The 22752-nt window shown below is 41.4% G+C and overlaps 1 protein-coding gene across 3 annotated transcripts in view; it reads right to left on the minus strand.

Annotated features, from left to right (window-relative positions):
* Nucleotides 1-1112: 1112 nt before the first annotated feature.
* Nucleotides 1113-22752, minus strand: part of sema5a (sema domain, seven thrombospondin repeats (type 1 and type 1-like), transmembrane domain (TM) and short cytoplasmic domain, (semaphorin) 5A) — a 116675-nt gene continuing 95035 nt past the window's right edge. Inside the window, exons 17-23 of one of the 3 annotated variants that reach the window (XR_001960688.2) lie at nucleotides 13084-13293; nucleotides 10785-10955; nucleotides 10395-10550; nucleotides 8718-8762; nucleotides 6942-7153; nucleotides 3829-4071; nucleotides 2516-2602 (exon numbers count right to left, since the gene is read on the minus strand). Coding sequence is in view for 2 of the 3 variants with exons in the window: in XM_018674026.2 (XP_018529542.1) it covers nucleotides 2483-2602; nucleotides 6942-7153; nucleotides 8718-8762; nucleotides 10395-10550; nucleotides 10785-10955; nucleotides 13084-13293 (914 nt within the window). In the remaining variant the exon portion in view is untranslated. Of the gene's footprint in view, nucleotides 2603-3828; nucleotides 4072-6941; nucleotides 7154-8717; nucleotides 8763-10394; nucleotides 10551-10784; nucleotides 10956-13083; nucleotides 13294-22752 lie in introns of all 3 variants that reach the window. The other 2 variants (XM_018674026.2, XM_051066587.1) reach the window with 2 other exon arrangements.

A 22752-nucleotide genomic window follows, 5' to 3' on the forward strand; every position in this document is an offset into this window, starting at 1 on the left:
TCTCTTGATGGCCAAAAGCCCTGCTCTTGTGACCTTTAGCTGTGACCTTTAGCGGTCCCTAAATGCCACTTTGAAAAAGTCATTTATTGTCCTCGGCCGTGCTGTCAGTGTAATGTCACATGTATCTGAGTGACTATGAGCTGCATAGCTCATGTTGCTGGCAAATTTATGGAAAGATGAAAGTGCTGAAGAGAGGTTTTTCACTACTCTACTTGGCCGTGGATGTGTGCATGTGGGCAGGAAATATATGTACATTATGTGCGCATCCGGTAATGATTCATCGATCAACATTTGGTGGGGTCAATGTGGAACAAATGGCTGTTTTATATCTCATGCACGTAGTCTAAAAATGCATTTTGAGGCGAACCAATATTGAAAGAAAAATGCACATACTTTCAGCTGCTCAAACTACTTTCCTAACCTCTAAAACACACTTACAAACACACTTTCACATACAGCAGCCTGAATCCTGAGGCAAACTGTGTGTCTGTTGCTGCATTTCTAAGCTAGTAAGAATGAAGTCAAGGTAAAGAGGAATTGATTCTATGGCGTCAGACAGAACTGGGGCTGTACTTTGGGCTGGATCCCCCCCCCCAACCTCACCCAACCAAACAGCGGAGTGATTAATAACACCCCCTCCATTACCCTCTGCACACAGATGGGATGTCAGGTTGAAGGTTGATGGAGAACAGCACGGTGTGTGGTGTTACACCCCATCATACAGATTAGAGTTTGGACATCAGACAGCGCCCCCTCCACCTTTACCCCGCCGCCTCGCGCGATTTGTATCCTTCAGGTATCCTTCCACCGCGGCCGATGCCATTTGTCACCGCGGGGCCCAGCTGAAGACTCCTTTAAAAATGGGTGGAGGGGAGTCTCTCATTCTGGTTCTGAGTGATTTATGAAGTGCTGGTGTGTGCTTACGGTGCTGTGGTTTTACAGTGTTGTGCTCGAGGAATATCAAAGTCTCCAAAGGTGTCAGAGAAAGCCACACTGGACAGAAGTGTCTCACAGTTACATCAAAGTGTGTCATATCACTTTCTGTTTTCATTCAAGTCTTCAGGTCATTCAGAAAAGCCAGAGACAAAATTAAAGTTTGTAATTCACACTCATTTGTGTACGAAGCAGTTTTTAATTTATGCACAGTAACACAAGCAAACATGTAAAAAGAGTTAGTTGCAACTGAACCATTGAATAACCTAATATTTGGTTATACACTCTGAACAGAAATATCTCAACTTGATGAATGGATTTCATCTTAGTAGTATATGGGTAGCACTCCAATTGGGGTTCAGGAGAATAGTGTTTGCTACGCTCCATCTGTACAGTAAATGCCTTTAACATCCTGCTCTCACAAATACATATATAACTCAGAAGCCAAAGGAATAGCGAACACTATCAAAATTCAAAAACATTATTTTTTTTTTTTTTACAAAAAATATAAAAAGTACGGTGACAAAGACTGAACTTGATGCAGGCTGATATGAGTACTCCTGATTACTTGCCAGAATTCACATGAACTTTTTTTTTCTTTTCAAAAGAAAATTTTTAATTCTTTAAACACTTGAGACATTGAATAAATGTATTTAGAAAAACTACAGACATAAGCTTTGAACTTAACTTTCTGTACAAAAAACATATGTACCTTTAAAAGCAAAAAAGAAAAAAAGCTCAGAAAACAACAAAAGGGTTTACACTGAGTTCAATCACTGCTAGCTGCTAGACCCTGCAAGAGCCTGTAACTGAAAAAAACAAAACAAAAGGAAAAAAAAAAAAAGGCAAACTTGACCACAGACTTCAAATATCTACATCCTGATTCAAGGACTGGAGGTGGATATTGATCCATCTGGAGATTGCTGCAGCAGTAAATGGTAAAAGCTGACAGGCACCACCGCAGCCTTTGTTTTTACATCTTCCAAGACCAGTCCCGAACCTATGACCAGCAAAGATGCTGTTCGCAAGTCCCCAAACCCTGGAATGCGATCACTCATGCAAAACAAAAAACAGAACGGCAGCGAAAACACGTCAGATGAAGTCATGCAAAGCGTTTTTTGTGGTTATTTCCCTCATTACAAATACAGGTCTGTTTTAGAGGTGTCACAGGAAAGTTAAAAGGGATTGCGTTTTTTCCCCCGCAGTCTCTTCGAGTTGAGTTCCTATTTTTCCCTTTTTGTCCATGTTGGGGAAATCCAGTTGTCCGTTTCTCAGCGAGAGTCAAGGCAAGATTGGCCCCCCCAAAAAATTTGAGCTTTCCAAGTGTACCCCAAGGCACCTGAGAGAAAGTGGGCATTTCCCTCTGTTAGCAACACTGTGTGTCTGTGTTTTCATTACATACCAGCTGCCATAGAGTCTCAGAGTGGGACTACCCCACGCATGGTGTCACGAATCTCAATACAAAGCACAAAGAAAAGAATACAGTCAAAATGGATGATAGGGTTGGTGTCCTCACTATGATATGGAGTGTGAAGTGCCGAATCAAAGGTTAATAGTCATCGTAGGTGTTGAGGTCGGCGAAGTATGCATTGGTATAGGTCTTCCCGGCAAGCTGTGGGTTGAAGTACTTATTTCTTTCCTCCAGAATCAGATTGTTTTTGTTGAAGGCCTGTGGATAAAAAAGGTAGAATAGGAGGGAAAGAGGAGAGAGGAGAGAGGAGAGAGGGATAGGAGTCAGCATGGACTTGTTTGCAACACATGGATCAAGTGATTATTCAGCCTAGATGGCAAGGTAAAAGCAAATCCATCTAGCCCCCCAAAAAAAGAAAAAGAAAGAGCAACACAAATCAATGGGAGGCCACTCAGTGAATGAAACATACATTTCACAGAGCAAGGTCAAAGCATTTGCAAACAGGCTGGAAAAAAAATGATAAGCCACCACAGGGCTAAATTATTTTGATGCAAGTCCGTATGTCCACCTCTGTCATCTCTAATACCCAGCATCAGCAGTTTTTATGGCCCTCGGCTTGTTGGTCCTCTAGGACAATCTAAGCCATAAAAATCGATCAGAATAGAGTCACTTTTCTGTTAAATAATAAGGAATTGCCATGGGGGCATCTTCTCTGTCCCTGCGTGACATGGTAAACATGGAATGAGCTTCTGATGTGGTGCTCAATACAACATCAGCAATTTGGCAAATGGCTGCATTCACATCCAGTCTGTTGTACAGAGTGAGTGTGTGTGTGTGTGCGCTCAGAGTCCCTTGGGGCAGCGTAATTGAACACTTGATGATGCTGCATTTGCAGTTGATGGATGTTTCCGACTGACACTGATAGGGAACGAGTGTGCTGGACAAAAAAAAATCATATATTTGCTTGTTTCCCATTATGTGATTTGCACACAAAGGGAATGTAATCAACACTCCCACAGCCCTGGAGACGGTTATGTGTCTCTGCAGGTGGCCCCATGGCTGCTTTTAAACAGATGTGCTACGCTACTTGTTTGCATCATCTACTTTGTCTTTTTGCCTTAAACCTCGTTAATTGGATGAAGAATGATTACTTTTGAGTTTTTGGAGCTATAAACAAAATTTGCTTAAACTATAAAGTGGCATTAGTGACAGAGAGGTGACAGAAGAGCATAATAAAAAGAGAATCGTACTGAATTTTCTTTATCAACCCATCAAATCAAGTAAAAATGTGGGACAAAACAAGAAAGACAAACATTAAAAAAAAACATGCGAATGGAGGCACTTGTTGAAAGAGAAAAACAAGGGAGGGATACACTGCCTTCTCACAAGCTGGGAGGGGGGAGGGAGTGGGGGTGGGGGGTGTCGAGATGGAGGGATGAAGGGATCTGAGCAGAGAAAGACAAACTCGAGTACTGTACTCCAACCTGCCACACACAGGAAGTGCCACAGGAAGTGGAAGGGCGGGGCACGGTGGGGAAGAGGAAGTAGTGGTGGTTGGGGGGGTCAAAGAGTTGTTGGGAAGGGGGGTCAAGAGGCGGGATGTTGTAGAGGTCAGAGGTCAGTGGTTAGTAGAAAATCTCCAGGCCACGCATGGACACCCCCATGTTAGCAGAGAGAGGCTGGTGCATGGCGGGGTCGTCCAAGGGCAAGAGTACCGACACGTCTGGCTGCAAGGAGGAGAGGAATGGGCAAAAGTCATCCTCAAAGAAACCCTACAGCCATATTCTGTCTTACAGGCCTGGTAATAAAGTGAACATAAAACTACAGCTAAATGTTGACTTGGGTTTATGATTATAAACTAGACTGCTGCAAATACCAGTATGAAGAGTATCTATGATACATTGTGCATAATAATAATGACTAATGTGTCATCAACATCAGGATTTCAGCCAAAACAGTCTAAAATATGGCATCAGGTGTTCATCATTCTTTCCTATAAACACTCAAAAGAGGCATATTATGGTTCTGCATGCTTAATGGTTGAAATTCACTGCAACATCAGAACCGTTTAGGCTCTGTGAGTGAGGGTTGGAGGCAGAATGTGCTTTAGGAAAATTAGATAGTGTTCATTTGTCATCCGGCTCCTTTTGTATTTTCACGTGGACTGTCTATTTTCATATCTGCCTCTATCTGCAACAGAGCTAACCGAATTATGCTCTATGTTCCTGACTCTAATTGCATGACAGATGAACGCTCCTCACACCTTTATTCTGCAATGAAATTACATTCTGAGAAATTTGCTCAGAGCCAAAGCCAAAGATCTGTTCTCCCTATGTCGCAGTTTTACAAAACACTTTCATATCTGTGAAGTAGTTCTGCAAACAGAGATCCAGGTATTCACTTCATTTATGATATATGTCTGACATGTAAGATTTCCTCTGACACTTTACAACAAAATGAAAAGAAAACCTGGATAAAAATGCTGATTCATCACCATTACCAAGCTGAGTGTGAGTTTTGTTGTAAAACTTGGAACTTTACTAACTGACTGCGTGCTTAATTTCCCTCCTGTGCAAAAGTGTAAGGAATGGTTTAAATAGTGCGCTTGTCTGCTCTAAAATAAGCTGCAAGTTTTAGCATGTCCGACTAACACGTAACCAAGTGTTATTTACTAGGCAAAGAGTTAGCATATTTAGACTGTCACATCCACTGTGTAGTATTTCCTAAGTGTTTGGAAACCTAATGAATGCTGTCAGAGTTAAGGGTATAATTAACATTAATGGTTCTGTCCTACCCTCAATTGGATTTGGTCAACTTTACACTTCAGTAACCCCAACTGGCGTTAACTCAAAATAGCGCTGCATTTGCCAGTCTCATTGCTTCTTATTCTAAGCCTTTTCTCATGTCAAGTTAAAAGTGAAATTAAATTATCTTGGGAAATATGAACAAGTAAGTAAGCAGCTAAACAGGGTTCTGGTGGATATAATAACCATCATATTACGTTTTTCCATACTATACTCATAATAATACCAGGACTTGCTGTGCACCGCAAACAAGAGGGTGTGTCTTTAGTTGACGAGGATGCTGGACTTTTTTGCCTCGGACATGTTAGCTTTTGCCTCAGTCTTGCACAATAGCCGTACAAACAACACATGAAGTCAAAGTTAGGTTAAATACTAGCTCCCTACAGCCACTAAAATCTACCAGTAATAGTTTTCATTTCAGTCAGTAAACTCAGTTGCCAGCTAGAAATGAGAAGCTTTTTTAGTCCACCTCTGTCTGAAAACATGGAGCTATTATTTCAAAACATACAATACAATACAGATCTGCCACTGTTGTCAGTGTAAAATGCATATAGAGCAAACATGGAAAGCTTGACAGGCATAGCAACAGTAAGTAGCTAGTTACTGTAAGCTAATGCTAATGCTAGAACTGGAAGTTGTTTAAAAACTGTAAAACTCTAAACTTTAATGTTTCCAGATGTTTTATTTAATGGGAACAAAAAAGGGTCTTTAATATGCATGATTCCTAAATATTTGACACCATGCTAAACAAGGCTAAAACTGCATAAAATGTCAGCATCCTCAGCAGGCGATCCATAAAGAAGATGTATATAAAGAAACAGCACTGAAAGATATGAGATTGTAAAACATATGTGACAGCAGCTAAGGGGGGCTGTGCTTAGCAGTTATTTTTATCTCCTCTAGGACTGTGAGTTAAACCAATGTCCTTGCATAGCATCTTCTAAAAAGTAAGGCTAATGGGTGCCACAGCTAATAATTTGCCAACTAGTGCCAGACTATCTTACAAATGTAATTTGTAAAAATATGTTGTGCAAATCTTGTCCTTAGTATAAAAACTACTAAATTCATTGCATCCAAACCTCCTTTTTCAGGGTAAAAAATGCACAGGGTGTTAAAGTGGATGAAACACCCTTTAATACAGAGCACTGGGAATCCTTGAAAAAAGCCCAGCTGGAGCATGGAGTAGCTGTGGACAAGCACTAATCACCAGCTCAGTCTGGCACTAAAGGCCTGATATATCGGTGGATAAGAGGCTGTTTGTATCATGAGAGTAGCTGGATCACTGTCATCAGATCTGGTGCATCCAACTATTTGCACTTTAGGATGCAATAATGACACGAAGACCCTGTCTAAGCAGGGAAATGTGCAGACGCAGAGCTGTTTAGCTGATTACCTACCCACACACCGATAAGTAATTGCATTAGTATGTTATGAGAAAGCAGTGTATGACCACTGACACAGAACAAAGTCACACACTGAGACACACAGCAGAGGAGCACACGGAGAGAGGATGTACGTACGCACAACTGCCTATCCGTTACATGACTAGAGTGTCAGTGCACGACAGGAGGTGGTGTGACAGTGAGACTCATGCAGAAAGAAGTGTATTTAATCACGACTGACACTGGAGGAAGAGGCAAACCGTTGCTCACTGACTCGGGAGTGGGAGTGTGACATCAATTGATTAAGTCAAACAGCAAGGAAATGTTATAAACTGCTGCTTTGCCTCTACACATCCCAGATATCTCTCAGGCGTGACCCGCAATGAACCCAGAACAAACCTATCCACAGACCTTAATGGCTTCCACGGAGTCGTATTTGTCTAGTTTGTTGATGTGGTTGGTGATGCTGGTGTTGAGCGGCGCGGCTGAGATGGGGTGGATGACGGTGGCATCGTGCGACTGCTGCTGGTAGCGCTGACAGTACGAGTAGACCAGCAGGGTAACCAGACAGCCGAGGATGGAGCTGCTGAGCCCCACGGCGATCATGTGGAAGAGGTTGAAGTCTGGAAGAAGAGAGAGAGGAGGACAGAGCGGGATGAGAGAGAAGCTGGGGGTGATTCTCTGTCAATTCATACAAGTGGAAGTGGTAATTCAATCTGCAATTCATATGGTAATGATAGAGTGTTCTGTAATAAAAAAGACCCTTCTGGACTGTTGAGGAAAATAAAAAATACTTGTCTCTTCTTCTTTCAGTCTTGTTCTTATTTTCATCTTACTCTGTCTTTCCTTCTGTTTGTTGTGTGCTATCACAGATCGAAATTTTGGAATCGTTCCAAAACCAGTCTTATACAAAATTTATGCCCAGTTTGTATCTGGTACAAGTGCACAATTTGGCTGTAATTACAGAAAGAATGGGTTTTCAGCCATCAAATATGCATTAATGTGTATGAATGATATGCACATATCATAATATGATTATTAGATTGAAAAAAATGAAACAAATGCATTAAAGCAAAGAATGTTATTGGTTGTATTTCTATATACATCAACATCAAGCAATTAATTCTATTAATTAACACATTATTCTTTAATTGTTTTTGTGCTTTTCTCTATTCTTCTATAATAATACTGTGGTGGCCTAACAAGAACGTATACTCTGCATTCATTAAACATAGATGATGTTTTATTTATTACTACAAGCATAAGACTAAACTAAAAGTAAAGACTTTAACCAAAGGCTATAAACATAGTTTGACCGGCTACAAACTCTTAATTACTGTTCTGTATCAAGAGAACTGTTCTCCACTGACTTAGCATCGAAAACATGTATAGGAGAGAGTGATAGTTTGGGTTTTATTGCTGTGAGCAGTGTGAGCATGCTGCACAGCTCTTTGCAGGCTGCATATAGCCTCCAACAAGCTAAATAATAATAGTAAGAGCACTCTGTAGCCTGTGTAAGAGGCAAACACTCAGGGCACAAAAGGTCCCTAAAGCCTTGCTTCTCCTTATGTAGCTTATTGCTTTGAGTGCAGCGCACCAGTCGAAGCAACTTACTGTAGATGAGTCTATCTGCAATTTTATCAACTCAGGGCATTCTTGTATCAGGATTGCTGCAGCTGGGCAGCAAGAGGAGACTGTTAAAAGTAATTTTATTGATTCAGTCAAACTCAGACTGTAACTGTTTAAATTACAGTGTTAAGTTTTCCAGCACTTAGATTTTACTGTTTAGATGAAGTAAATGAAAGTTGGACATAAATCATCCGCAGCACTACTTACAATCTAAAAGCTGGCAGAATAGGCAGAGCCACACCGCATTTCAGATGGCATTATTTCGAAATGAAAGCTGGTATTTATGGCTCGAAAGAGTGATACATTTTTAAAAAATTGATAAATTTCATACAATGCATCTTATACTTTCGCCAGATATGACTGAGTTATTGGGTCACTATTTTTCTTTAATGTGCCTTAGGATTGGGGAGCTATCTTACTGCTCAAGAGACTGTACATGTGCAGTACCAGGTGCTGTAATGCCCATGCCCATCTCTCTCTCTCTCTCTCTCTCTCTCTCTCTCTCTCTCTCACACACACACACACACACACACACACACACACACACACATAAATTACCTCCACAGCGCCTCTCCTCCTGACTGGAGCGTGCAATCGAGACTTCTGACAAAGGGAAGGAAATAGCAAAAGGCAGCGGAATTAGGGCCAAAAACCATACACCCTCCTGTTAGCATGACAAATTGTACCCTTGAAGGTGAGTGTGGAGATGAAAGCTGTACTCAATACAACCCAGATTATCGTACAAACTCTGTGAGCTAATCACGGCCGTGGCACCTGGAGTGGTTTATGAAAAGTATCAGCTCTCATTATAGGAAATGAAGTACAAGACGTTGCTAATGAACCTTAATGGACTACCTTTCCCATTAAAGGGGATGGATGATAAGGTATAAAGGCAAATGGGTAATTCTATAAAGACCTGTGAAGGGTTTTCATGAGTATTATATCCTGTCTAATTAAGACAGAAAGGTTACAAATTTATGTTTCAATCAAGTGTTTATTCTATCTCATAATGAATGATTCTTGAAGTTTAACAACTCCAGGACTCTGCCTTATAATATGCATAGGGTAGGCTAACATATACATACATACACAAGCACATACAAACATTTATAGTAGTTGCAGTGTTTGCAGTGATACAATGTGAATAACATAAGCATCCTTTGTTAAAGGTTTTAATGATCTCTGTGAAGCAGAGATCAATGCTCTTGGGTGTCTCGCATTACTGCCTGTCAATAGGGAGATGCCTGTCTAAGCAGATATCAATACTAATGGTGTGTGTGTGAGATATATATGTGTGTGCGCATGAATATTTAGGTTTTAGGACTTTCTCAACTTTCAGTCTTTCAAGAATAAGCAATTTTAAACAACTGTTCATTCATGGAGCTTTAGCCTCAGTCTTTTTACAAGGTTCTTGTTTTAAAACTGCAGCCTGAAACATTAAAAAGTCAGCTGAAGACGGAGCTAATGTCGCTTAATTAGCTAGATAGTTACAGCTCTGCCAGTAACAGTTGTCATCTTAGCTGGCAAAATTGAAGGTTATTGGCTAGAGATGAAAAGCCTGCTGACATTTAAGAATTTGTTGGGTTTGCCCTGTTAACAATTAACAGAAGTGTCCTAGATGCTATCTATTTAACACTGCAATAATCTTGTAGAAATAAAGTTTCATTATTAAAGGGGAAAACTGTAATTGAAACATAGATGCAAGAAAAAGTCAAAATGCTCGAATGAGCAGCTCCAGAAAACAGCATACAAAAGCCATTTCTCCCTCCAACATTTGAAAAAAGTGAAACTGCTGGCATAAGTGCTTTTTGCATGGCCTGACAAGACTATGAGACTCATAATGAAACTAATATAGCAGCAGGATTGCTGGAATGACTAGGGAGACTGCCCTTAAGTGTAGCACCTGGGTTCACGCCCCCGTGTAATCACCTGCTGCACTCAGGAGTCCTTGAGCAAGACACTAATATCAACCATCCCCAAAAGAGCTGCCCTGTCGCTGAACCTGACCCCTGACCTGAGACGAGTCCCTCCGAGGGATCAATAGTGTATTTCATTATCACAGGATTCTTGGAAATGAACCGAATTACCGCTGTGGGCATATGGTGGTGGGTGGTGCAGAATGTATATGTACTCAAACTTGTGTGTTGAGTCATGCATGAGTGAACAAGATATTACTAAAGAGAAGAGGCTTGCGTGTATGCACATAAGCAACAATATAAGTGTGTGTGTAATCACCTGGTATAAAATTGGAGTCAGGAGAGCACGGCCTGGTTTCGCTGCTGTTTCCTGAACACTGGTTTCCAGTGGGAAACAGGACATCACAGTGACGCACACGCAGCTGGGCTCCGTTGGAATCACAGTGGGACCACTCTGACCAGCTGGACCAGCTCTCTGGAAACAGCAATGACAGCACATCTCACAGCCTATCCAGTGTGTATCCATAATGTGTGTGTGTGTGTGTGTGCTGTATGAGTTTGTGTGTGCCCTCAGCTGCATATTAGTCATGCATGAGTGTCCTCCGAAGGGGCCAAGAGAGACTAAAGAAAATAAGCAATGAACCTGTGATGGATTGGTGGCCGAGTCGGGGACCTAAGCTGCTTATCACTGAGGTGTGTGTGTGTGTACCTGGACAGGGCTGTGTGTTGCACAGCGCCTCCTCAGTGTGCAGACCCAGGCATATGTCCCCTCCATAAGCTGGCGGGGGGTTGCTGCAGGTTCGTGTCCTCATGTAGTGTCCCCCTCCGCACGTCACAGAGCACTTGGACCATGAAGACCAGCACGACCAGCTGCCGTCCACTAAACATATCAATTGTAAAATAGTTAATGCTAATGCTAAAAAACCTGCATGATTATATTAGTATTAACTATTCAAATTTTTTAATTTAATAGTTCTTAGTTTTTAGAATATACCCCAAAATTTGTGCTTTCATGTTTTCTAGGATTTAGGTTCCAGGTCATATAAAAAGACAATTTTTTCTGAACATCAAGTGATTGAAATGGCTTGGAATGACTTCCAAACATGATGCATGACACAGAAATATGAGGCACTTTAAATATGTTTGTCTGTGTGTCTGTATGTGTGTGTGTGTGTGAAAGAGTATTGAAGTGACAGGAAGTGTGCTTCATCCAGCTGTTACAGCAAATGCCCGCCCCCCACCCCAACTCAATAGTTTCTTCTCTGATTAATAAAGATAAATGAAGCATTGCAATGTGCTGCTGTTGTTCCTCCCTTCATGTTGTGCCAAGTGGCAAACAATTGACAGTTAAAAACACGTGAAAATTCACGACAGTATTGGCGCACAAAGAAAACATAAATACATGAAACAGAGGGAGGGAGGGAGATGGGGGCGAAATAAAAAGAGAGGAGGAAAAGGAGCAATAAAATGGGGCAATCTTTGGCTGTGAATCACAACAGAGGTAAATACCTTTTGCCAATCATCTGGATAAAACCTCACTTCATTGTGGCACAGAGAAATTCCCTTTTCGGAACCACTTGAGAATTGCTTTTAAAGACCTGAGAATGGCTGGCAGCACTGTGCAGGTAATTGAAGTTGCCGATGCTTTTTGTCATCTCTATGTAATTTCTCTATCACAAAGTGACACATAAGTCGATTCCTGGCCCTCAATGACGGATCGTCTCATCTCAGGCACAGACGCAAGAAAAACACGGATTCATTTGTTTCCAAACCAGATGGATGGTAGGCACAACACCTTTTCTCTCATTCTCCTACACCAACGCTTTTAAAAAGCACTGGATTAGCCATAGGAGGATTACAATTGGTGTACCGGCACGGTCTGCATCCCTCGAAATAACATCTCACTTTCACAGGGCTGCTAATTGTGTATGCATTAGTTTTCATTGCTACTCAGGCTGGGTTTAGTCGGTTCCTTTGGGGGACAGGAGTGCAGAGTTGTTCATCAACCTACTGTATCTATGGTATTATTATAGTCAACATTCCCGAATGGGTGTACTACATGTATTAGCATAGTGATGCGGCACAGGAAAATCAAAGTGCATTCACTCAACATTTTACTCAAGGAGAACACTTCTGGCGCCCATACAGGCAGAGGCCTCTAGGATAAAGCAGATCTGATGCTCTCAGATCCATCCAAAGTCTTCATCTGAGCTCACAGCTGATAACAGCTTACCCTATTAGCGGCCGCGCTCAAGCTGCTGGGGAGCAGAATGGTGTGCTCTTTTCACTGAACGAATTAACAGGCTGTAAAAATAGTATTGATGGCTGTTCACTCTCTTGTCTCTTTCGCTTGCTTACAGCGTGGCACCATTTATGAAGATAGATCGCAGGGCGCTGAAGACAACGTGCAGATCCAGGGCTTTTAGAGAGATACCTAAGCCCTCCAGGGGGCTTGATTAATAATCATCTGAGACAACGTCCTGCTTGTCTGCTTGGCGTCTGTGCTGGATACCAGGTGTGCTTTATGCCAAACTAAGCACTGGATTTCCATTTAGACGGCTTACTTCCCCTGTCAGACAGAGTATTCTTTTAATTAGAAAGCTTCCTCTCGCCATCTTCCACTAGAGGAGTGTTGAAAATGCATTGTCTCAGGGCTTTTCACAACAGAATAAGGCCTCCCATAGCTGGCAGCATAATTACCCAGCAATGTAATTACATACTGGAGCACCACAGGGATTTTGTCTTTGATTCCTGGTGTAAATTGGGGTCTTTGTCACACCTCTTATCTGCAACTGATTTCTTTTGTGATTCCTGATGATTTGGTAAGTTATCTTGTCACTGTAATTCTTGGAGTAGCGTGTATTTATCTGTGTGTGTGTGTGAGTAAAAAAGAGAGCTGGTTGAGTAATCGACTCCTGGTCTTGTAAATGCTCTTATCTTGGTGTGTCATCGGTTTATTGTACAAATGGTGTTTGTAGACAGTAGGTGTATGTGTGTGCATTTCCTACCTGGACAAGGGGTGATGTTACACTCCTGATACTCCTGTGCTGGCCCCAGGCAGGTCTGACCTCCATACTTGGGCTCTGGGTTACTGCAGGTCCTCTTCCGGCTGCGGATTCCACGGCTGCAGTCTCGGCTGCACTGGGACCAGGAGCTCCAGGATGACCAGCCGCCGTTCACCGTGTGGCCTGAGATCCTCCCGAGCCGAAGCACCTCACCTGTTAGGTACAGAAGGAACAGACAATGCTAATAATGACACTCCACTCCTACGAACTCTGATGTGAATGCCTTTAGTCTTGCAGCTGGAAGATAACTCTAGAAGCCTCTTATTTTGTGTTGTTTTTAAACTATTTTGTGCTGTAAAGCAATTTGACATATCTAATTAAAAATGGTGTAACACTATCTGCATATAGTATACAGCTCATAGGCGCTGTCAATCTTTGAATAGATAAACAGACAGACATAGATACCACACTGATGGCGTCAGAAATCAGCTGCACAAATGCAATTCATCATTTAACTCTTCACAGACCTCTTGTCATTTTCTACAGATGGATTCAGTGAGAGCTGAGTGTGTCCTGTCAATACGCGAACATGCCCGCTCATCAAACAACATCAGTTGACTAATCTGTGTACCCTCATCTGGAATCAGTCGAATAGAGGATTCGTAATGAAATATGAAACCGTAATTTCTATTAAACTCTAATTACCGCATACATTAATCAGCAGTGTGGAAATGTGCCTTGTGGTGAGAGATAGAGAGCAGAATGAGCAGAGAGAGAAAAGCTTCTGGCCTTTCTGAATGAAAAGAATGAACTCATCTGTTTGAGAGAATAATAATCACCTCCAATGAAATTACAGTCACTGTCCAAGCACTTCTCTGATAATTCACTCATTCAACAAACTGGGCTATTATCTACTTTTTCTGATAACAGTGGAAGTCTTAATTTTGTGTCTGTGCTGTTTCTGCTTTGCGTCATCCTGCACTGTCTCATCCTGCTCTTTGTTGAAACAGACAGCAGAGGCACATCTGGATCCTGAGTCTTAACCACTCAACCATGTCACAGTAACCTTCCACTTTTGTCAACACTCCTGTTAATCTCCTGATTTTTTTTTTTTATCATTGTCACATCTCATCTACTTTGCTCACTGCCTCTTCCTATCCTTCTCTTCCTCTCTCTCTATCTCTCACATTAACCTTCTCTTGCTTTTTGTTTTGCTCCCTCTCTCTCTCCCTCTGTCCTCCAACCTGGCCTCGTTGTTTTGTCAGCGTACTCTTTTCACTGACAGTTATCGCGGCGTTGCTGCTTTGTATTCTCGGGGAGAGGACAGTGTGTTTACCTGGCGCAAATCCTCGACCTCTTCATAACTACGGCCGACCTTGGTGGTGCACAGGCCGACTTTACCCGGGCATCAAGCTGGCGTGAGCACTGACAGGCCCGTTGAGGCCCCTGCTCTTTATCGATTCTGAGCAGGCAAGTGGCGCGGACAGTCCCGCCTGCCACTGTGCACCGTACTCTTTATCAAGCCCTCTGTAAGCCCAGGAGACTGGACCTCTCCACTCTGACAGCAATGGAGATCCTCATAATCTTACTTCTCACACATGCAAACACAAACACATTACAAGAACCTTACACACACACATATGCTCAAATGTCCATGCTCACCCCAGTACAGATATGTACAAATGAAAACATCTACAGTTAATTAAGCTAGTTCCCACAATACACATACAACACTTTGCGCACTTTGCTTGCTCAAAGCTCTGGCCAGAGAGCGCTCTGATGTATTGTCCGTATTGTTAATGCTGCTTCACGGGGGCTGCCCTCCCGTCGCCAAAACAAACAGCATGGTACCCTCCCTCTGAAATAGGTAGCGAGTGGATCTATCGATCTGCGCAAGAACCACACGCAGCCGGAGAGAATTAATCCTCGCTCTCCCAATGAGACAGGGCCCAGCCAAAACTAAGAAGGACACAGCGCGACATCCAATAGTCCCCGCTGCAAAAGAAACTAGGACATGAAAAAGTTCCCTCCTTCCTTCCCCTTGCTCAACCCCACACCCTGCTCAAAGGCAAAACACACAGTAAACAAACTTATGAACTTTTGTGAGTGTGTGTGTGTGTTTGAGAGAGAGAGAGAGAGAGAGAATAAAGATGTATGAATGTGTGGGAAAGAGATGACTGGGGACTCAGACACGCAATGCTGTGCAATCTAATATACTGTAACGGCAAATGTAAAGTACTCGAAACAGTGAAAGAAATGAGAAGAGAGGACATAAGAGAGAGGAGGAGGCAGAGATGGAAACGAGATGACATCTGCAACCCGGAGAGATAACTCCGCTTTCAGACATACAGACGTGAGAGACAGAAAACTGCTAACCTTCAGCAGTGAGGAGAGATGCACTGTCATGTGTGAACAAAGTTTTATCGACACAAGAGGAATGCCGGACCACACTGAGAGAAAAGTGGAGAAGCGCCTCTGCAAGCCTGTCCTAGATTCTGAACTGCACATTTACTCCCCATTAATCTTCCTCCTCCCTCCTCCCTCTCCTTTACTTTTCTCTATCAGATCAGCAATGTCTCCCTGAGGAGGGACTGGTTTCTCTGAATGTGTGTGCGTTCACTCGTAAACTGCGTATGTGTATCTAAAAATGTATGGCTGTTTTTGCATATTGTACATAATACTCTATGAAGCTGCAAAATGAGGGGCTCTGGTTGCTTATAGGCATGATATGATAGTATTCCCTGAGCTGTCCTGAGGTCTGCCAAGCGATGGTTGACCCAGAAACCCTCCAGAGGGATGTTCTTTGGAAGAGCAGACTAAAAGTTTGTAAGGGTGCAATTAAAACCACATGGACAAAGAGCATGAGGGATCAATGCATGTACAGAAACACAGATGCACAAATAGCCAAGAAAAAGGATATACTGTACATGCTAACCTCATATGAGTACAGAGTGTTACTGAATGTTATGGGATGTTCTTGAATTCACTTAAAGTAAAGCTCGCAATTTTTGCAAAGAAGGGTTAACCCTCCTACTATGATGTCCTCTGCTGAAACACTGTCATTTCCCACTAACAGGTATGACTGCGGAGAGATTTACTGGACTGAAAGGGTTTTATTCGCTGTCTGTTGGTAATGTTTTGACTTAATAGGATACAAGGACTGAAAGCATTATATTAGACATACTGCTAGCAAGAGGCATATTTGTTTACTTCGCGGTGTTTACTGGTTGAATGATAAAATCGATTTCAACTAGGTAAACTCCACTTTACAGTTGTATTTCTACACAATTAACTTCAAATGACATACTGTTTCCATCACTGCCAACATCTGATGTCTAAAATTTCTGAGTCAGCTACCAAACACCAACCTTTCAAAGCAATAAACAGCCAAACTCCTGCTACTATCTCCACAACATCCGTTTACTTATTGTTTATCTTTGAGTTTGATTTTTGACAACATAACTCAACATCGCATGGTATGATTTTCAGCTTCCGACTGATAATTTCTCCTTGAATGCACCACCAAGCAGAGTGTAGAAAATGGTCCCCACTGCTCCAAACTGCAACAATAACACAGTTTTGACAAGAAAATTAAAGCAACTGAATGTTTACTCTGATGGATTGCTTTCCTCATGCAGGTTTCAAGTCTCTGTGACTTGATTTTTATACTGTGGAGAAAATGAACTGAAACCAGCAGCTGGTTGGAAAGAAAATCAGTCAGAAAGTTAATGGTATGCTTTAGAAAACTGTTGCGAACAATGTAAGTTACATGCAGTTTGACATTAATGGTTCTAAATATGCAAAGTAATTTAAGTAATTTATTAAACCAAATAACTTTAACAGGTACTTTTCTTATTCTATTCAAAATTCCTCAGTATGAACTGGCTGATGTTTAACTTGACCTTTGTAAACTTACATAAACTCTTGTCACCAGCTATTGGTGGATTTTGTTAAGGTGAACTCAGGAGAAAAAGTAAATATCAAGCAGGGAAATTCAAGACCAGTTTCTCTCCATTTATTCCTCTTGCCAATACAATCACAGGTAACACAAAATACCAGCTGGTACTGCTGGCTGTAGTGGTGGGCTTCAAGTGCATGTTTGTCGTAATTGTGGGTGCTTTCACGAGAATGAGCCAACTCCAACAACCTGAAATTGCCAACAAACAGTACAAACAGGATTGATTTTTTTCCACCTAAGGAAACTTGCCTCCATCAAAGTAACAGCCCTTTCCTTCTCCCTGGTAATTTGAAGTACCACAGAACAGCTCTCTACTCCGAGGTAGCATCCAGTCTGATTGGTCGAGAAAAAGCAACAAAGCGGAAAGCAAACCAATGTCAGAGAAGACAGGCGAAGACAAGTTCATAACATGTATGACCAGACACCTTTCTTGGGTATTGTTAATCTTTGTTGTTGAGACCTGATTAGGAGACAAAACCTTCACATGTCAAGACCTTCTATTATGATATTTTTAGGAGCTCAGAGCCATGATTTCATGCTGGCATGCTGAGCAAGGAGTGGCTTTGTGCCAATAAAAAGGATTTTCTCTGACCAGCGGTGTTGTTATTTTCATCGCCTACGCTGCCTTGCTAATTTGTTGACTCTATGTCACCAAAATCTGTGCCACTCTGTGAGTGTTTTACTGAGGGCGGAGGTGAAACAGGCAGTGTGTCATTGACATTGCAATGGTATCCTACAAATCTAGTGTCAAGGATAATTGCTATAAGGTTGTGAACTCCATCTGACAGTAATCTGAGAGAGGCCGTGGGTTATGTACTTAACTGAGGCATAACAGGCAGAGAGACACACATAGGTAAAGATCTTCTCATCAACAACTTAGTAAGAGGTACTATTCTATAAAAGATCCGGTAATATCACCATTTAAGCCATTCAACATCAAAAAGACTGGGTGACCGCGTGGGAACGAGTAATTAGATAAAAGAGACACACAGGCAGAGAGAGAAAAGAGGAGAATGACTCAACACATTCGACCTACTGTTCTTAATTCACTGTAATTATTACAATTTATATGGTTATTGGGTACATTATTATTTTATAAAAAAAAATCCACACCCTAACATGCACCCACTATTATGAAGATTTGGCAGAAGTTCAAAAAGTTTTTTTTTCTTTTTTTTGTCTGAGTCTGTCTGTCAGACTTACAATTACACAACACACCACCACCCCCTCTATCACTATGATCCTCAGATTTTTGGGAGATTCTCCTGACAGTTTCCATTTTCCACCTGCTGGTGATGCTCCACCTTCACCATTACCAGCATCTATCTATCTTCTAACTTCATGGGAGTTTATTTTAAGAGCAGGCTTCACAGTAATTGAGTCTTATCACCAAGGCCCCTCTCTAGCTCAGTAAATAATGTTAAATAACACTGTTGTGCATTACTCCTCCAGTTGATCTCTTCTTAAATACATAATGTGTGATAATGGAGTTCTCCAAATTCCTAAGTTTGGAAAAAGTACCTTTATGCTCTAAGCTTGATGCCAAAATAAAATACATATCAATCTCTTAATGTAAATATGTGTATAACCCCAACAATTTAGATGGCCAAAGCAACTCCAGAAAATTGCATATACATTTATTATTTTGTAACTGTACCAGACATGTGTTGAATAACTGAAATAAACTCAACTAGTTCTGCTTCTTTCTTGATAAACAGTCAGAGAGTGCTGACTATAGGGAGAGAGAGCGAGGCAGAAAAAGAGAAAGACAATAAGGATACTGGAATGGCTGTCATTCGTCAGAGGCATCCCTCAGCACTGTCCTGTGTCTACTCAGTGTCTGCTCATGACATCCACGCAGGAGAAACTAATCTGTAGCCCATGAGAAGGCCCTGGCCTTGATACCAGATCAGCTGAAGTGAAACACATCAGGCTGCTGACACGCCACCGTTTCTCCCTGGGAAAAAATGAAGCCATCACTCACCAGTAAAATTCCAAACTCACAACCCTCTACAGAAATGTTGTTCATCTTTCCAGTGCTTTGTTTTCTCTCAGTGTGTCTGCTTCTGTCTTTGTGAGATGCAAATGAAAAAAAAAAACAAACTGTGATGAATGCCTAATTTCAAAACCTTTTTAAGCTCAATGTTACTACTGCTGAATCATAAAACTAGTGTGGCTGAACTTTTAGCTTCTTCACATTATGTAGAGATATTGATTAAATCAGGCAGGCATATCTGTTTCATTGACATGTGGCTTTTCAGAAAATATAACTGAAATGGTCTATTGGTGCAGTGGGCTGGCCTATGGCAGCAGAAGGAGTGACTAATAACAGAGGTTTTTTGTTGCAGGCTGACTAATGATAGACAGGTAGCTGGTGTGAAGCCTGGAAGGTGGGTGAACTCCATCTATATTCAGGCTACAGCAGGCTGGTTAATACTTGACAATCCCTAAAACCAGTACCCCAAACAATGATTTTCCAGTCATAGCCTAGCAGTGATGTGCTGGGAGTCTGGGTTGGTAGTTTCAGCAGCTCTAACCCTCCAGCTCCCATCCTTAACAACATAACTTGTTTAATTTGAAGGTAATGTGGAATGTAACTATGTACACAAAGTATTGTACTTATATATAAATTAAATGTACTTGTACCTTACTTGGTTGGCTACAATTTAGTCATCTTTATACTTCAACAATTAAGATGGAAATAATATACTTTTTACTCCACTGTATTTATTTGACAGTTAAATAATATGCTATTGATTGCACTGCAGCAGCAACTGGCTCCAAGTTCGACCAACTACTACAACAGTAACAGTCATGGGGGGCACTTGTCTGAATTATGAGAAGCCTACTTTTATGTGTGTATTGCAAAACTGAAACTTTCAGGATCTAAATAAGCATTACTCCTGTGGTGCTGTGGTTAATACATTATTGAACCTTATGTTCGTCTCATTGTCTTCTTCTGGAGAAGCTTCTCCTTCCAGCTCTTAACTGTCATCGATGTAATCACTGCTAGCCAGTTTTCACTTGTTCGTTTCATATTTGTAGTTGTCTGAGCTGTGAAACTTGCGGATTATGGAATGTAAGGAGACAAATCATTTGTTCCCCAGGCAGAGCTTTTCCTCAGGCTTGGTGGAGATTTATCAGGGTACTTAGGTTGCCTGTGGGGAGGCTCTGCCCTTAAGGCTAAAGTTGGTGAACAAAAGTCTCCTGTTTGCAGTTAACACCACTGATTTTAGATTACTGTAATAAAAGACTATGATTGCCTGTAGTATGCAAGATGTGCACTGATATGTATCTACTTTTGGGCAGATATGTAGTAAATGCCTTATGCTGGCATATATGTGTGACACTGAAACTTAAACAGTCGTTAACATGATACCATGTACAGCATGAAGTCATAAAGTGCATATTTAAGATACCTTTGCAAGGTCATGAGTTAGCTAGAAGCATTAAAAATCAGCAGAAGATAGCACTTTCAACTATTTCATGGAGTGAACGTTGGTTTAATTAGCTATCTAATAATTAGCTAATAGCTAGCAATGGCTGATAAAAGCTTTCAGACAACAAAATTGCAGGTGACTGGCTAGAAATGAGAAGGCTGCTTTTGTCTACTTATGTGGGAAATCAGGGACCAGTTGTTTAAAAAATTAATTTCCAATGGTAAATCATCTTCTACAGTGATCACTGTGAAATGTGTATGTGCTGCTCGACAGGCATAGCAATTGTATCTAAGGGGGACAGGGTTTAACACAGCCATTTGCATTTATGATATGATTATTTCTGTTAAGGACTTAGGACTGTGCCACCATCTGCAGAGAAAGACATAAGTGAACAGGGCAGTGCGCAGTAGTGGAGAATATGCAAACACCAGTTGCCTTGTGTAAACTACCTTGTAATATTAATTGTGTATTAATGCATCAATAATTTATAAAGACATACTGTATTATTGAACGAAGAGAAGATACCGGTAAAAAAAGGAAAGGCCATGTTTTATAAATTGTCTATAAGATTTTGCTTCATGGACATTTAAAAATTCATGGCTGTACAGGCCAATTATGCAAATGATCAAATGTTTGGTTTTTCATTCAGGCATGTGAATTATGATAAAAAGGAAAAATGGCTACAACAGCTACAAGACTAATCACTGGGCATACATGACAAGGGAGGTCTTTAAATCACTACAGATCTTAGTAATTAACGCATCGCTATCATTAAGCCATGATCACTGAAACGAAACAAGTCAGTATGTTATTTAAAAGCTCGTTGTAAATGCTTGGTTAAATCATATATTCATAATTTATCTCTCATAATAAAGACAGATAGAGATCTTAATATGAGAGACACTGAAACGCAAAGAAAGAGAGAGGCTGGGGAGAGGTCTGGAAACTCACTAGTGTGTCTCAAACATCTATTTACTCTCCTCATTGATGGGGGATTAATTCTCTAAATCTCTGTGTCACAGATGAGGCTTCCAGGTGTGTGTCAATAGCATGTGCTGTGTCTCTGAATGCAATCCAAATTGTCAAATGTCAGGTATATCTGATCGCTCTGATGCTCAAAGCCACAAACATGTTGACATTCTGCCCGATCAGGGAGAAATGAAAAAGATCTCAGACAACGCGGCAGGATAGGCTTTTTACTGAGTAGCAGGGAGGCGACATCAGTGAGACAGGAAGACAGCAAAAGATTCTTTCAAAGTTCATGCACTGGTTTTAAATGAGAAAACAAAAAGAAAGACAGTTTAGGCTGAAGGAAGACTGTAATTTCACTTGAAACCCTCCTGATAGCTAGAGGTGTTTGGTGTTGGCATACAGAATCTCTGCACATATTTTTCCTTAATAATTTGTTGTATCTCATTGAGACATGAAAATACATACACACATGCACAGGAAATATACAGTACGGTGATAGCTTTGCCTGTATCCAGTCAGTAAGCCTTTAGTTGTGGATGAGACTTTTTTTCTACATGTGTTAATTACAGAAAATGTGACATGTGGATGTGGAGGATCTGCTGTGTGAGATGGGCTGAGTAGGTAAAGTAACAAATAATATACTAATTACATTTGCTGTTGAGTAATTAGCAAGGTGATGTTAATTACTTTTTCAGTTTGTAATATGCAATGAGTATCTGATTCAGATTTCCAGGTAGCTTCCCAACATTATTCATTTGGCAACCTGTTTTATAGTGGCTCTCCCAGGAAAAACCCTTGTTGCGCATGGAGCTCTGATCAATACTAAGCCGCCTGATGCAAATAGTAAATCTTTATCGGGTGACACACCATTCCTTTTTGGTCGCCCATCATCTCAGAGGGATCTTGGTGTCCTTTGCCCTGGTTATGGGCATCAATACACACCACCACTGTGGTGGTAATTATCCTGCAATGGCCTCTTGCTTTAAGAAAAGTTAAGTGTTGTCCCCCGGGCTCAGGAACCCCATGCATCTATGAGAGGTGGACAGTGGGAGGAGGATATATTGGAAAAATGTCATGTACACAAACACCTACGCGCGTGCACACACGCAAACAGACGCGCATATCCACCCACCAACAAAACTGGCAAACATGCACATCAACCCGCCCCCACACACACGCCCACAGATACACACACCAGTGCTCTCCAGATGGATGGCAAGTTTGATAATGGTTGAAATGAAGAAGTGGATCACTGGAGTCAGTCCTCTTTTTCGACAGTTATGACTTAAAACTCCTCCGAGA

This window comes from Lates calcarifer, linkage group LG24 (genome assembly GCF_001640805.2).
Source record: "Lates calcarifer isolate ASB-BC8 linkage group LG24, TLL_Latcal_v3, whole genome shotgun sequence".
Lineage (NCBI taxonomy): Eukaryota > Metazoa > Chordata > Actinopteri > Centropomidae > Lates > Lates calcarifer.